This window comes from Oncorhynchus gorbuscha, linkage group LG01 (assembly GCF_021184085.1).
Source record: "Oncorhynchus gorbuscha isolate QuinsamMale2020 ecotype Even-year linkage group LG01, OgorEven_v1.0, whole genome shotgun sequence".
Taxonomy (NCBI): domain Eukaryota; kingdom Metazoa; phylum Chordata; class Actinopteri; order Salmoniformes; family Salmonidae; genus Oncorhynchus; species Oncorhynchus gorbuscha.
In genome coordinates this window covers 103,921,144-103,936,969 of record NC_060173.1, presented here as the reverse complement: position 1 = coordinate 103,936,969, position 15,826 = coordinate 103,921,144, and the positions used below count along the sequence as shown (strand labels likewise).

Here is a 15,826-nt window from a genome sequence, read left to right as displayed (position 1 = left end):
AAGAATATGTTTTCCGCGAAGCGGATCCTGTGTTCTGCCTTACAAACAGGACAACGGAATGGATCGCATGCAGCGACCCAAGAAAACGACTCTGAAAAAGAGGGAAACGAGGCGGTCTTCTGGTCAGACTCCGAAAAAGGGCACATCGCGCACCACTCTCCAGCATTCTTCTTGCCAATGTCCAGTCTCTTGACAACAAGGTTGACGAAATCCGAGCAAGGGTGGCATTCCAGAGGGACATCAGAGACTGCAACGTTCTCTGCTTCACGGAAACATGGCTCACTGGAGAGACGCTATCCAATGCGGTGTAGCCAACGGGTTTCTCCACGCATCGCGCCGACAGAAACAAACATCTTTCTGGTAAGAAGAGTGGCGGGGGCGTATGCCTCATGACTAACGAGACATGGTGTGATGAAGGAAACATACAGGAACTCAAATCCTTCTGTTCACCTGATTTAGAATTCCTCACAATCAAATGTAGACCGCATTATCTTCCAAGAGAATTCTCTTCGATTATAATCACAGCCGTATATATCCCCCCCCCCCCCATTTATCCGGAGGCTGCATTCATTGTAGCTGGGGATTTTAACAAAGCTAATCTGAAAACAAGACTCCCTAAATTTTATCAGCATATCGATTGCACAACCAGGGGTGGTAAAACCTTGGATCATTGTTACTCTAACTTCCGCGACGCATATAAGGCCCTGTCCCGCTCCCCTTTCGGAAAAGCTGACCACGACTCAATTTTGCTGATCCCTGCCTACAGGCAGAAACTAAAACAAGAGGCTCCCACGCTGAGGTCTGTCCAACGCTGGTCAGACCAAGCTGACTCCACACTCCAAGACTGCTTCCATCACGTGGACTGGGACATGTTTCGTATTGCGTCAGATAAAAATATTGACGAATACGCTGATTCGGAGTGCGAGTTCATTAGAACGTGCGTTGAAGATGTCGTTCCCATAGCAACGATAAAAACATTCCCTAACCAGAAACCGTGGATTGATGGCAGCATTCGCATGAAACTGAAAGCGCGAACCACTGCTTTTAATCAGGGCAAGGTGTCTGGTAACATGTCCGAATATAAACAATGCAGCTATTCCCTCCGCAAGGATATTAAACAAGCTAAGCGTCAGTACAGAGACAAAGTGGAATCTCAATTCAATGGCTCAGACACAAGAGGCATGTGGCAGGGTCTACAGTCAATCACGGACTACAAGAAGAAACCCAGCCCAGTCCCGGACCAGGATGTCTTGCTCCCAGGCAGACTAAATAACTTTTTTGCCCGCTTTGAGGACAATACAGTGCCACTGACACGGCCTGCAACGAAAACATGCGGTCTCTCCTTCACTGCAGCCGAGGTGAGTAAAGACATTTAAACGTGTTAACCCTCGCAAGGCTGCAGGCCCAGACTGCATCCCCAGCCGCGCCCTCAGAGCATGCGCAGACCAGCTGGCCGGTGTGTTTACGGACATATTCAATCAATCCCTATACCAGTCTGCTGTTCCCACATGCTTCAAGAGGGCCACCATTGTTCCTGTTCCCAAGAAAGCTAAGGTAACTGAGCTAAACGACTACCGCCCCGTAGCACTCACTTCCGTCATCATGAAGTGCTTTGAGAGACTAGTCAGGGACCATATCACCTCCACCCTACCTGACACCCTAGACCCACTCCAATTTGCTTACCGCCCAAATAGGTCCACAGACGATGCAATCTCAACCACACTGCACACTGCCCTAACCCACCTGGACAAGAGGAATACCTATGTGAGAATGCTGTTCATCGGCTACAGCTCGGCATTCAACACCATAGTACCCTCCAAGCTCGTCATCAAGCTCGAGACCCTGGGTCTCGACCCCGCCCTGTGCAACTGGGTACTGGACTTCCTGACGGGCCGCCCCCAGGTGGTGAGGGTAGGCAACAGCTCCCTCTTCAACCTCAGGAGGCTGAAGAAATTTGGCTTGTCACCAAAAGCACTCACAAACTTCTACAGATGCACAATCGAGAGCATCCTGGCGGGCTGTATCACCGCCTGGTACGGCAACTGCTCCGCCCTCAACTGTAAGGCTCTCCAGAGGGTAGTGAGGTCTGCACAACGCATCACCGGGGGCAAACTACCTGCCCTCCAGGACACCTACACCACCCGATGTTACAGGAAGGCCATAAAGATCATCAAGGACATCAACCACCCGAACCACTGCCTGTTCACCCCGCTATCATCCAGAAGGCGAGGTCAGTACAGGTGCATCAAAGCTGGGACCGAGAGACTGAAAAACAGCTTCTATCTCAAGACCATCAGACTGTTAAACAGCCACCACTAACATTGAGTGGCTGCTGCCAACACACTGTCATTGACACTGACCCAACCCCAGCCACTTTAATAATGGGAATTGATGGGAAATGATGTAAATATATCACTAGCCACTTTAAACAATGCTACCTTATATAATGTTACTTATCCTACATTATTCATCTCATATGCATACGTATATACTGTACTCTACATCATCGACTGCATCCTTATGTAATACATGTATCACTAGCCACTTTAACTATGCCACTTTGTTTACTTTGTCTACATACTCATCTCATATGTATATACTGTACTCGATACCATCTACTGTATGCTGCTCTGTACCATCACTCATTCATATATCCTTATGTACATATTCTTTATCCCCTTACACTGTGTATAAGACAGTAGTTTGGGAATTGTTAGTTAGATTACTTGTTGGTTATCACTGCATTGTCGGAACTAGAAGCACAAGCATTTCGCTACACTCGCATTAACATCTGCTAACCATGTGTATGTGACAAATACAATTTTATTTGATTTGACTTTGCCCTTTGCCCTTTTGGTAGGCTGTCATTGTAAATAAGACTTTGTTTTGAATTGATTTGCCTAGTTAAATAAAGGTTAAAATAATAACATTGATGATTCGTCCGTTGTATTCATTCTATTTCTATGTGTTTAATCTGATAGGTGAAATCCAGGTAGATCACTTTAGAAAAACTGGTTTATTGTGTCCTTACATCACTGGCAATATGTCTGCCGTGCTTAGCATGGATGACAGAGATAGCATCTGGCTTCATGTCGTATCCTTTGGCAATATCTTCCATCCACTTGTGCTTGTAGTGAGACTAGAAGGAAACAAAGAAACCAGTCAAACACAGTCAAACATCGCAAAACTTGTACTTGTACATCTTTAAAATGCAAGAGAAATTGAGACTGTGTGTGTGTGTTTGTGTGTGTGTTTTTGTGTGAGTGTATGTATGTGTGTGTGAGTGTATGTATGTGTCTGTGTGTGTGTGTGCTTGTGTGGTTGTGTGAGTGTGTGTGTGTATTGACCTCGCTCATGGTCTGAGCGTTGCACTTGGCCTGGAGGAACTGGGGGCTGTCTGCAGGCAGGTTGTAGGTGTGCTTGAACTTCTCACCAGATGCTCTGTATGAAGCCTTCAAAGAGAGACAGAACCAGGTAATCACATTCAACATCCATATTAGGGAATAAATACTCACATTTGATCCTAATAAACGATAAACAAAGTTGTTTTTTCCTACATCATCAAGTAGCTTGGTGTTGGTCATGGCAAGGGCCATGCTCATCTGGCCAGTCAGACTGGTGAACTTCAGGGTGCTGGGGTGCACACGGTAGCCTTGCTCATCTCGGGCTGCCATGGCTGTCTTAGCCAACTCTACCTGCATAGAGCCAATAGGAACCCAGCCAGAACCCTTGTACATGTTGTTGTAGTCGGACTTGTAGGCGTTCTGTAGAGACACACAGGGAAACAGGAAATGTATCACAACAGGTATTAGAACAGGTATCAGGGTAGGTATCAGGACAGGACATGTAGGTATCAGGACTGGTATAGGGACTGGACAGATATAAGGACAGGTATCAGGACAGGACAGATATCAGGGCAGGTATCAGGTATTGAAATGAACTCACGTTGCTCTGGATCTCCATCATGGTGTGAGCCAGCTGAATAGGCATAGCCTCAGGGAGAAGAGTGTAGTTGTGAAGGCTCTTCCTGTAGCCAGCAAAGGTCTGTGCTGCGGAGGCGTGCTTAGCATGCACAAGACTCATCATGTCAACTGGAGAGTGATACTTCAGCTTTGACTTGTGGTAGTCTTTCTTGTAGTTCTGCTCACTCTGCATTTTAGCCACCTCCATGTAGTGCACCAGCAAGGGGTCGTCCTTAACATTGCGGAAGCCGACATGCTTGCCTCTTCCCTTCTCGTACGCCAGCTTATACTTGTACTGTACAGGAAATACAATGATGAATGTAAGTACCACGAATAACATGTCATGATTATGGTCAATTATGACCAATAAACCCAAATACAGATTTCCAATTCCTTCCAATTCTTCCACTTCCTTCCAATTCATACGTACATTGCTGGCAATATTAGTGCCGGCCCTGGCAGCGAGGATGGGGATGGCATCTGCCTTCACCTGATGTCCTTTGAGAATGTCTTGACGGTGAGCGTATGTGTAATAGTTCTGTGATGAGGAAAACGAGAAATAAACACATTACTTACAGTCACGAGCACATTTCAATTAATGCAAAATGGTCAATGAATATGTGTACATTAAGTGTATTTAAAAGCATTCAAAATTATATACACACTCAGTAGCCAGTTTATTAGGTACAACACCCAGTACATGAAAATCGTTCGCTCCTACAGACAGTGAGTCAGGTGGCCGTGGCTTGCTAGATAAAGCAGGCAGTCAGGCATTTAGTTACTGTTTGATTGAACATTAGAATGGGCAAAACGAGTGACCTAAGCGACTTTGAGCGTGGTATGATCATCGGTGCCAGGCGCGTCGGTTCCAGTATCTCAGAAACAGCCATCCTCCTGGGGTTTTCACGAACGACAGTGTCTAGGGTTAGGGTCGAGATGGCACAGAACTCGCTTCGCCACTCCTCCACTAACCTCTCCCCCCTTTCAGTGCGTATTGTGTTACCAGCCGGTTCTTGCACCGTGGCATCAGGGTCAGACCGAGACTCCTGCGGTGGACGACTGGTTTAGGCGCGCAGAGGAGACATGGGAGGCCGCCCGCGTCCATCTCCAGCGAGCCGCGCGTCGCCAGAAAGCCAGCGCGGACCGTCACCGCAGTGAGACCCCGGTGTTCGCACCGGCTCTCGCTATCGACCCGTAACCTGCCCCTCCGCCTGCCCTGCCGGAAGCTGGGTCCGTGGTTTAAAGTCCTGAGGAGGGTGAACAAGGTATGTGACAGATTACAGCTTCCCTCTGAATATCGTATTAACCCCTCGTTCCATGTGTCTCTCCTCAGGCCGGTGGTGGCTGGTCCGCTCCAGGAATCTGAGGTGCGGGAGGTTCCTCCGCCCCCTTTGGACATCGAAGGGCCCCCCGGCGTACATCGTTCATTCCATCCTGGATTCGAGGCATCGGGCTTAGGGTTAGGGCCTTCTATACCTCGTGGAGTGGAAGGGGTATGGGCCGGAGGAGAGGTGCTGGGTTCCGGTTGCAGATGTTTTGGATCTTGAACTGCTGAGGGAGTTTCCCCGTCGCCGGCTGGATCGCCCTGCGCCTCGTCCTCCGGGTCGTCCTCGAGGCTGGTGTCGGCTGGAGCCGCGCGTCGAGGGGGGGAGGGGTACTGTCACAAAGTCGGCTCCTCTCCTTGTTCGGGCGGCGTTTGGCAATCGAAGTCACCGGCTTTCTAGCCATCGTCGCTCCATTTTTCATATCTCCATTTGTTTTGTCTTGTTCCATACACACCTGGTTTTCATTTCCCCAATCAATCTACTTGTATTTAACCCTCTGTTTCCCATCATGTTTTGTGTGTAATTGTTTCATGTTATTGTGGTGTTTTATTACGCGCTTTACTTTTGTTATGTTCAGTGTTTTGAGCGCATTTGATTTATGTAGTGCTCTCGTTTTTGGAACTAAAATAAAAGTGTGCGTGTTTACATCACTCTACTCTCCTGCACCTGACTTCGCCTCCAATACACCCGTTGACAATTAGAGCAAGCTGGTTGACCGTAGGCATTTCCATATTACAGCATATTAATGAGTACTAGGTATGTTATGTCATCTGCATACTAGAGGCCTAAACAAAGGCTTCCCAACTGGCCGTGATTACAGGGCAAAACAGATCAAATGGACATGGGTAAATATTCAACCATTAAAAGGTTTAAGACCCCCTACCACCGTGATCTGTTCCCTATATACATTTAGTGGTTAGGGAATTACTACCACATGTAACTTAAATTGTTACAGCACTCTCACTAACGGGGTACAAAAAAATAAAGCCTCTCACAAAACACGCCTCAAAATATGAGTGAGAAACAACAATACCTTGCACCCAATAGAGTTCAAAAGGTTTCTGGCACTCCAGAAATGTCAGATGGTACTGTATTGTGAATTACAGTAAATTACTGACAGCAATTGGCCAGTAAGTTACTGTCGAGTTTCAGGACAAGGTTTGTAGAATTCCTAAAATACAATATATTACCGTATTCTGTGGAGGTACAGCATTCTCACTCACAGATGCAACAAATATAGGCTCTTACATGGGACGCTTAAAAATATGTTCATTAACAGAGACTCTTTCCCCGCCCACAACATTTTCCCACAATGCACCATAATTAATACTGTAAAACACATTCTATGGTAATCTACTGTATTCAGTTTATATAGTAAGTTACTGATAGAATTACAAAAATGGCTAACAGTTCTGTAATCATTCATCATATAACCAACTATATAGTAATACAGGCACATGGCATGGATAATTAATATATATGGGTATTGAATGTGTATAATAGCATAGTTGTATAATAGAATGGACAGTGATCAACATTTAACCAACCTTGCTGATGTTGACAGCATTGTATTTGGCTTGCATAAACTCTGGTGCATCTGCAGGAAGATTGTAAGTGTGCAGGAACTTCTCTCCACTGGCTTTATATTCTTGCTGCAAAAAAAATAACATCATAACACCATATATTTCAATCAGCAGTTTTGTTCAGATCAGTTCAATTCAATTTGGTGCAACACAAACAAGACATTTAAAAAAACACATTGAATAGACAAATTCAATTCAATGGACAACTAGATATCTGATTGGTGGCCTTTCTAGTAAGTAAGTACTACTCACAACATTCATGATCTTTTGGTTATGCTTGCACAGCTCCATATTCATGCCGTCCATCTTGCTGGTGAATTTAAAGTTTTCAGGGTGCTGCCTGTACTTGTGCTCATCCAGAACAGCCCCGGCCTGCTTGGCTAGCTCCACAGGAATGGATCCGATGGGGATCCAGCCAGTTCCCTTCACAGAGTTCTCCCAATCCGCTTTGTAGTTCACCTGCATCCGGCAAGGGGAGTAAACCATGTGAGAAATGCTGCAAATTGCCACTACTGTAAAAACCAAAGATGCAGCATTACAACTTACCTGTTGAAGTTTTTTTCAAATCAGGCTAGTAGAAAATGTGCCCAACTAGCCCACCAGGCAAGTGAAATGTTGTCTTTTCAAATACAGCATGGCACAGATTAGTAGTAGAATATCACCTGGGCTAGTAGAATATCACCTGGGCTAGTAGAATGTCACCTGGGCTAGTAGAATGTCACCTGGGCTAGTAGAATGTCACCTGGGCTAGTAGAATGTCACCTGGGCTAGTAGAATATCACTTGGGCTAGTAGAATATCACCTGGGATAGTAGAATATCACCTGGGCTAGTAGAATATCACCTGGGCTAGTAGAATATCACCGGGGCTAGTAAAATATCACCTGGGCTAGTAGAATATCACCTGGGCTAGTAGAATATCACCTGAGCTAGTAGAATATCACCTGAGCTAGTAAAAATGTCACCGGGGCTAGTAAAAATGTCACCGGGGCTAGTAAAAATGTCACCGGGGCTAGTAGAATGTCACCGGGGCTAGTAGAATGTGGGCTAGTGGAATGCCACCAGGGCTAGTAGAATGTCACCGGGGCTAGTAGAATGTCAGGGGGCTAGTAGAATGTAACCGGGGATAGTAGAATGTCACCGAGGCTAGTAAAATGTGGGCTAGTAGAATGCCACCGGGGCTAGTAGAATGTCACCGGGGCTAGTAGAATGTCACGGGGGCTAGTAGAATGCCACTGGGGCTAGTAGAATGTAACCGGGGGATAGTAGAATATAACCGGGGCTAGTAGAATGTCACCGGGGCTAGCAGAATGTAACCGGGGCTAGTAGAATGTCACCGGGGCAAGTAGAATGTCACCGGGGCTAGTAGAATTAAACTGGGGCTAGTAGAATATAACCTGTGCTGGTAGAAAATCACAGTCTACTAGCCCTTCAGGCCAGTGCGGGAAATCATTTTGTTCTTTCCCTGTGTAGGAGTCAAACTACTTACATCACTGGCATTGGTGTTCATGGTGCGAGCCAGCTCAAGGTTCATGGCCCCAGGCAGAAGACTGTAATGGTGCTGGATCTTCCTGTAGCCAGCAAAGGTCTGCACTGTGGAGGCGTGCTTGGCATGTACAACACTCATCATATCAACTGGAGAGTGGAACTTCAGCTTGGACTTGTGGTAGTCCTTCTTGTAGTTCTTGTCACTCTGCAACCTGGCCACCTCCATGTAGTGCACCAGTAAGGGGTCGTCCTGAAGAGTGCGGCAGCCGATTTGTTTGCCCTTTGCCTTCACATAGTCTTTCTTGTACTGGATCTGAAAGGAAGAAGTAAAATAATAATCAGATGTGACACTATTCAACGTAGCCTATATGTGGACTACATACTGTATAGCCCCCACCCAGTACCCTACCCTGAACTTAATAGAGTGTGACCACCTGGTTACTCTACCATGCACCGTAGAGGCTGCTGCCCTATGTACATAGTCACGGAACACTGGCCACTTTAATAATGGAACGCTGGTCACAGTTTAAATAATATTTACATACTGTTTTACCCACTTCATATGTACAGTATATCATTTCTTGAAATGTTCCAGATTGACTGACCTTCATGTCTTAAAGTATTGATGGACTGTCGTTTCTCTTTGCTTATTGGAGCTGCTCTTGCCATAATATGAACTTGGTATTTTACCAAATAGGGCTAATTTCTGTATATACCACCCCTACTGTACCTTGTCACAACATAAGTGATTGTCCTAAATGCATTAAGAAGGAAAGAAATTCCAAAAATGTACTTTGAACAAGGCACCACTGTTAATTTAAATTCCAGGTGACTATCTCATGAAGCTGGTTGAGAGAATGCCAAGAGTGTGCAAAGCTGTCATCAAGGCAAAGGGTGGCTAATTTGAAGAATCTCAAATATAAAATATATTTTGATTTGTTTAACACTTTTTGGTTACTACATGATTCCATATGTGTTATTTCATAGTTCTACAATGTCGAAAATAGTAAAATAAAGAAAAACCCTTGAATGAGTAGGTGTGTCCAAACTGTTGACTAATATATATATATATATATATATATATATATATATATATATATATATATATATATATATATATATATATATATATATATATATATATATATATATATTCTTAATTCCATTATTTTACGTTTAAAATGTGTGTGTATTGTTAGATATTACTGCACTGTTGGAGCAAGGAACACAAACATTTAGATATATATCTGCTAAATATGTGTATGCGACCAAACAAATTCGATTTGATGTTGTTCTAGCAATTTATTGTGTACTTACATCACTGGCAATGTGTCTGCCGTGCTTAGCATGGATGACAGAGATAGCATCTGGCCTCATGTCATAGCCCTTTGCAATGGTTTCCTCCCAGCTCTGCTTGTAGTAGTTCTGAAATAAACCAATACGGTAAATGAATACACTATTTCCATGAGACACTAGTATAACACATTAAATGCATGTTACGTACACCCAAGAAGGCACAGCAGCATTGAGAGGAAAGATGTCTAAACACTGTAGAGTAGTTGGCAGGCGACGATAATACATTTGATAATTCATTAAATGAAATATGAATATAAGGCACAAGTTATCAGTCTTGGTCGACAATACCTTGCTGATGTTGTAGGCGTTGCATTTGGCCTGAAGGAACTGGGGGTCATTATGGGGCAGCGAGTACTTCTGGTGGATCTCCTCAAGACCCTTCTTGTAGTGAAGCTGCAAGGGAAGAAGAATACTCATTCAAATTAGTAGCTACACAAACCCTAAAATAGGTTTTCCATCCACAGAAATGAATTACTGATATAAAAACTAAGTTGAATACAGCACGTAACCTTCATGAATTACCCAGTTTACTCGACACAGAAGCTCAGTTGAAATAGCTTTTTCATCCAGCACTGAGATGAATCTGTGTTCGGGAATGAAGACAGATCACAATGTCCATACTATCATGCAATACAACTCACATCACTCCTCATTATCTGGTTGACCTGGGCCTGCATCATGACGGGGTGATCAGCGATGGAGGTGAAGGGGACAGTGTCTGGGTGCTGACGGTACTTTCTCTGAAGTGGAGGATCAAGGGTACAAATATTATGTCAAAGCAGATGAAACCAATTTTCATGTGTTTTTAAATTGTCAAGGCGAGAAAAAACTTTACACAATGAAAAATATAATACAACTAATGCTGTTTCTATTGTGAGAGCTCTGGTGAGTACGGCGTCCTTTGTATTTACTGCATTATGACAAATAGACCGGTATATTAAACTAGATCTTGTAGTGGTAGCTACCTCATTGAGGATATCTCCAGCTTTCTTGGCCTTCTCCACTTCCATGGAGCCGAAGGCGACCCAACCAGAGCCCTTGGTGGAGTTGTTGTAGTCTGAATGGTATTCATTCTGTCGTGAAGGAAGGAGTCATAAAGTAGTGTGAGAATAACTTTCCTTATATTTACACTGTGTATAATGCTGCAATGCTATTATAACCTTTTCCCCAGATGTTTACTAGGATAAAGCCAAACCAATCAATTAATGAACACATGAATAAACAAATCAATTAATCTATTAGACCAATCAATCAATCAATTTGATCAATCCATCAGATGAATCTTACGTCACTCTGGATGATGTTGGCCTTCTTGGCCAGGTCCAGGGACATGGCGTCATGAGGAAGGAGGTAGCGGTTGTGGATGGTCCTGTAGCCGGCCATGCTGGCGATACCCTGGGACTTCTTGGCCAGGGTGTTAGACATCATGTCCAGCGTGGTGATGTACTTGGTTTTTGTCTTCTCATAGTTCTTCTTGTACTCGCGCTGTGGAGAGAGTTTGAGAGAATTAGAAGGTGAGGCACGACATTCGCCCCATGACAAAAAAGTGTTTACTTAATATAAAGTTGAGATGAGTCACAGTGAGCCCTAATAGCCCTTTCAAACTGACAGACACAGTCCTCATCTTTCTGTTTTATACCAAAACTCAGTGGAATTTACTTTATTAGGTTTATTTGACAGGGACAATGTACTTTAACTAACATTTTTGTAAATGTTCCAGATTTTGATAGACAGCTAATTTGTAGTCTAATCTGTAGTCCTTGGGAAGGAAAATGACTTACATCACTCTGGATTTTGGCCACGTGCATGGAGTGTAGCATCTTGGGGTCGTCATGGATGCTGAGGGCTCCCACCATCTTTCCCTTATTCTTCTCAAATTCCTTCTTGTATTTGACCTGAGGGCAAAGAGCATGTCAAGGCCTTTACTACACAGGATACAAAAGGAAACAGTCAGCATTGATCAGTATGAACAATAACATTACATGTATGTGTAGATGTTAATTTCAGTGCATGCCTACTCACATCACTCGCTATGTTTGTGTGGGCACGGGCTGCAAGGATCGAGATAGCATCACCCTTGACCTCGAACTGCTTGGCTTTCACGTTCTCCCACTCATGCCTATAACAACTCTGCACAGAGGGAATAAATACTTTTAGGATATTAGTATCATACAATTAAAGATCAGGAGGGTTTATCCAATGAGGGTCAACAATAACCGAATACAATGACTGTGAAATGATGTCAATAGAAGCACAGAATTTTCTAATCACCTTATAACAAATTCAATTAAAAACATTTGCTACAGTATCATCAACAGAACATTATCACAAAAATAAAATGTTCTACATAATCACCAACAGAACATGACCAACATTATCGTCAACAGAATTGCACTTACATCACTAAGGTTATATGCATTGGCTCTGGACTGGATGAAGAAGGGGTAGTCTGGGGGCAGGGAACACTTAAACTTATCCAACTCATACGCTGCGTGATAGTTGAGCTGGAAAACAGAGGAAGAACCACATGAATACACATGAAAATACAGCACAGTCAGGTAAAATGTACTGTTGGCAGTGCATAGAGCTGAGTAGAGCTAAAGTGACTCCTGGTGAACAAGATGAGTACTACCGGGGTTGTTTCACACCACTAGAGGGCAGTGCTGCCTGTCTGTGAGGAGTAGGAAGCCAAGAGTTGTCTCAACTGTCAGCCCCCCCTCCTCTCATGAGACTAGGGGTTATTTTAATCAGACTGAACGCATGTTGCTATTAATACTACAGAGAGAGAGATAGGGCTCTGGTTTCCATGGCGTTTGCAGGAAGACAGCTGGGTTATGTGGGGCTCCAGAGTGGCGCAGTGGTCTAAGGCACAGCATCTCAGTTTAAGATTTTTATTTAAATTTCACCTGTATTTAACCAGGTAGGCCAGTTGAGAACAAGTTCTCATTTACAACTGTGACTTGGCAATGCTAGAGGTGTCACTACAGACACCCTGTTTCGAATCCAGGCGGTATCACAACTGGACGTGATTGGGAGTCCCATAGAGCGGCACACAATTGATCCAGCGTCGTCCGGGTTTGGCCGGGGTAGGCTGTCAATAACAATGTGTTCTTAACTGACTTGCCCAGTTAAATACAGTTAAATAAACAAACACAAAAAGTGCTGTGTAGATGAATGAGCACATTTTCAAGCAACAGCTATCAAGAACCTTTAGTGTCATGGCAACAGCTCAGCCGACACCTCTTTTCCAGCATTTGTTCATAAACTCTAACAAAATGATGTCACATATTTTTAACAGGTTGTCCCACTGAGGTCAAAATACCTATTTTCTAAGCTAGACAGACAGATGTAATTGTAATTCTATAGCGTAACTAGTTAATATTGAACTTAATAATCGTCTGGTCTGTAGTAAAAGTTAAATACATACGTCACTCAGCTGTTTGGCGTTAATGGCAGCTTGCACTTGAACAGGCGAGTCTGTCACTTGCGTAAACTTCACCGTATCTGGATGTTGCCGGTACACTTTCTGCAAAATGAAACAACACACATGAAAGATGTAGTTTATAAACTGGATGGTTCGAGCCCTGAATGCTGATTGACTGACAGCCATGGTATATCAGACTGTATACCACAGGTATGACAAAACGGTTCATTTTACTGCTCTAAATATGTTGGTAAGTAGTTTATAATAGCAATAAAGCACCTCAGGTGTTTGTGGTATATGACCAATATATCACTGCTAAGGGCTGTATCCGGGCACTCCGTGTTGCATTGTGCACAAGAACAGCCCTTGGCCATGGTATATTGGCCATATACCTCACCCCCTCGTGCATTATTGCTTAAATATATCATATCAATACCAAGAACAAAATGAAGACAATGTTAACCAAAATCAAATCATTCTGTCAATCTAATGTTCAATGGAAAGGTCTTGTCCATGCTCATCATACTGCAACTGACTGGTTCTAGTTTCCACCATTTCCTTACATCTTTACACTGGGCAACTTTCTTATGAGCTTCATATTCTGGTGACATGGTTTGAGGATAGAAACATCTTGTCTTGATGTCCTCATAATCAGCTTTGTAGTTTTGCTGAAAAGACAAAAGAAAAGACTGTTACTTTCTAATCATTCAGACCTGTCGTACAGTAAAAATACAATGTGTGCATCCCAAATGACACCCTACTCCCTTAATAGAAGAGAAAACAAGACAAAACCAATGTTTTACTCTTATCCATGTAATAGAGGAGCAAACGGCAGCCTAGTGGTTGGAGTGTTGGACTAGTAACCGAAAGGTTGCAAGTTCAAATCCCCCAGCTGACAAGGTACAAAATCTGTTGTTCTGCCCCTGAACAGGTAGTTAACCCACTGTTCCTAGGCCATCATTGAAAATAAGAATTTGTTCTTAACTGACTTGCCTAGTAAAATAAAGGTAAAATAAAAAATAAAAAACAAGACAAAACCAATGTCTTACTCTTATCCATGTAATAGAGGAGAAAACTAGACAAAACCACCACTTACTTCGCTCTTGATCTCCTCCATTTTCTTGCAGTGTTGTGTGTAGATATCCTCATAGCTGCCAATATAGTGGCCCTTCACCTCGTTCTCATACTTGTCTTTATAATGTGCCTGTGAGGGGGGACAAGAAGTACACATGAATCCATGTAAGATCCATTTGCCTCAAACAATACAGTTGAAGTCGGAAATGTACATACACCTTAGCCAAATACATTTAAACTCAGTTTTCATAATTCCTGACATTTATTCTTAGTAAACATTCCCTGTCTTAGGTCAGTTAGGATTACCACTTTATTTTAAGAATGTGAAATGTCAGAATAATAGTAGAAAGAAAGATTTTCATCACATTCCCAGTGGGTCAGAAGTTTACATACACTCAATTAGTATTTGGTAGCATTGCCTTTAAATTGTTTAACTTGGGTCAAACGTTTCGGGTAGCCTTCCACAAGCTTTCATCAATAAGTTGGGTGAATTTTGGCCCTTTCCTCCTGACAGAGCTGGTGTAACTGAGTCAGGTTTGTAGGCCTGCTTGCTCGCACACGCTTTTTCAGTTCTGCCCACAAATTTTCTATGGGATTGAGGTCAGGGCTTTGTGATGGCCACTCCAATACCTTGACCCTGTTGTCCTTAAGCAATTTTTCCACAACTTTCAAAGTATGCTTGGGGTCATTGTCCATTTGGAAGACCCATTTATGACCAAGCTTTAACTTGACTTATGTCTTGAGATGTTGCTTCAATATATCCACATAATTTGTCTTCCTCATGATGCCATCTATTTTGTGAAGTGCACCAGTCCCTCCTGCAGCAAAGCACCCCCACAACATGATGCTGTCACCCCCGTGCTTCACGGTTGGGATGGTGTTCTTTGGCTTGAAAGCCTCCCCCTTTTTCCTCCAAACATGACGATGGTCATTATGGCCAATCAGTTCTATTTTTGTTTAATCAGAACAGAGGACATTTCTCCAAAAAGTATGAACTTTGTCCCCATGTGCAGTTGCAAACCGTTGTCTGACTTTTTTATGGCGGTTTTGGAACAGTGGCTTCTTCCTTGCTGAGCGGCCTTTCAGGTTATGTCGATATAGGACTCGTTTTACTGTGGATATAGATACTTCTGTACATATTTCCTCCAGCATCTTCACAAGGTCCTTTGCTGTTGTTCTGGGATTGATTTGCACTTTTCGCACCAAAGTACGTTCATCTCTAGGAGACAGAACGCGTCTCGTTCCTGAGCAGTATGACGGCTATGTGGTCCCATGGTGTTTATACTTGCGTACTATTGTTTGTACAGATGAACGTGGTACCTTCAGGTGTTTGAAAATGTATCCCAAGGATGAACCAGACTTGTGGAGGTCTACAATCTTTTTCTGAGGTCTTGGCTGATTTCTTTTGATTTTCCTGTGATGTCAAGCAGAGGCACTGAGTTTGAAGGTAGGCCTTGAAATACATCCACAGGTACACCTCCAAATGACTCAAATGATGTCAATTAGCTTATCAGAAGCTTCTAAAGCCATGACATCATTTTCTGGAATTTTGCAAGCTGTGATAAAGGCACAGTCAACTTCTCACCCACTGGAATTGTGATACAGTGAATTATGAG

At 43.5% G+C, this 15,826-nt stretch overlaps 1 protein-coding gene across 7 annotated transcripts in view; it reads right to left on the bottom strand.

Moving 5' to 3' along the window:
• Positions 1-15,826, bottom strand: part of LOC124047886 (nebulin-like) — a 99,847-nt gene that overhangs the window by 70,933 nt on the left and 13,088 nt on the right. For all 7 annotated transcript variants that reach the window (XM_046368246.1, XM_046368238.1, XM_046368223.1 and 4 more), the window contains exons 12-30: positions 14,233-14,340; positions 13,700-13,804; positions 13,140-13,238; positions 12,112-12,216; positions 11,735-11,842; positions 11,494-11,607; positions 11,000-11,197; positions 10,678-10,785; positions 10,354-10,452; positions 10,001-10,105; positions 9,674-9,781; positions 8,358-8,669; positions 7,123-7,329; positions 6,835-6,939; positions 4,393-4,500; positions 3,946-4,257; positions 3,558-3,764; positions 3,348-3,452; positions 3,032-3,139 (exon numbers count right to left, since the gene is read on the bottom strand). In XM_046368246.1, the coding sequence (XP_046224202.1) occupies positions 3,032-3,139; positions 3,348-3,452; positions 3,558-3,764; positions 3,946-4,257; positions 4,393-4,500; positions 6,835-6,939; positions 7,123-7,329; positions 8,358-8,669; positions 9,674-9,781; positions 10,001-10,105; positions 10,354-10,452; positions 10,678-10,785; positions 11,000-11,197; positions 11,494-11,607; positions 11,735-11,842; positions 12,112-12,216; positions 13,140-13,238; positions 13,700-13,804; positions 14,233-14,340 (2,721 nt within the window). The remainder of the gene's footprint in view (positions 1-3,031; positions 3,140-3,347; positions 3,453-3,557; positions 3,765-3,945; positions 4,258-4,392; positions 4,501-6,834; positions 6,940-7,122; positions 7,330-8,357; positions 8,670-9,673; positions 9,782-10,000; positions 10,106-10,353; positions 10,453-10,677; positions 10,786-10,999; positions 11,198-11,493; positions 11,608-11,734; positions 11,843-12,111; positions 12,217-13,139; positions 13,239-13,699; positions 13,805-14,232; positions 14,341-15,826) is intronic.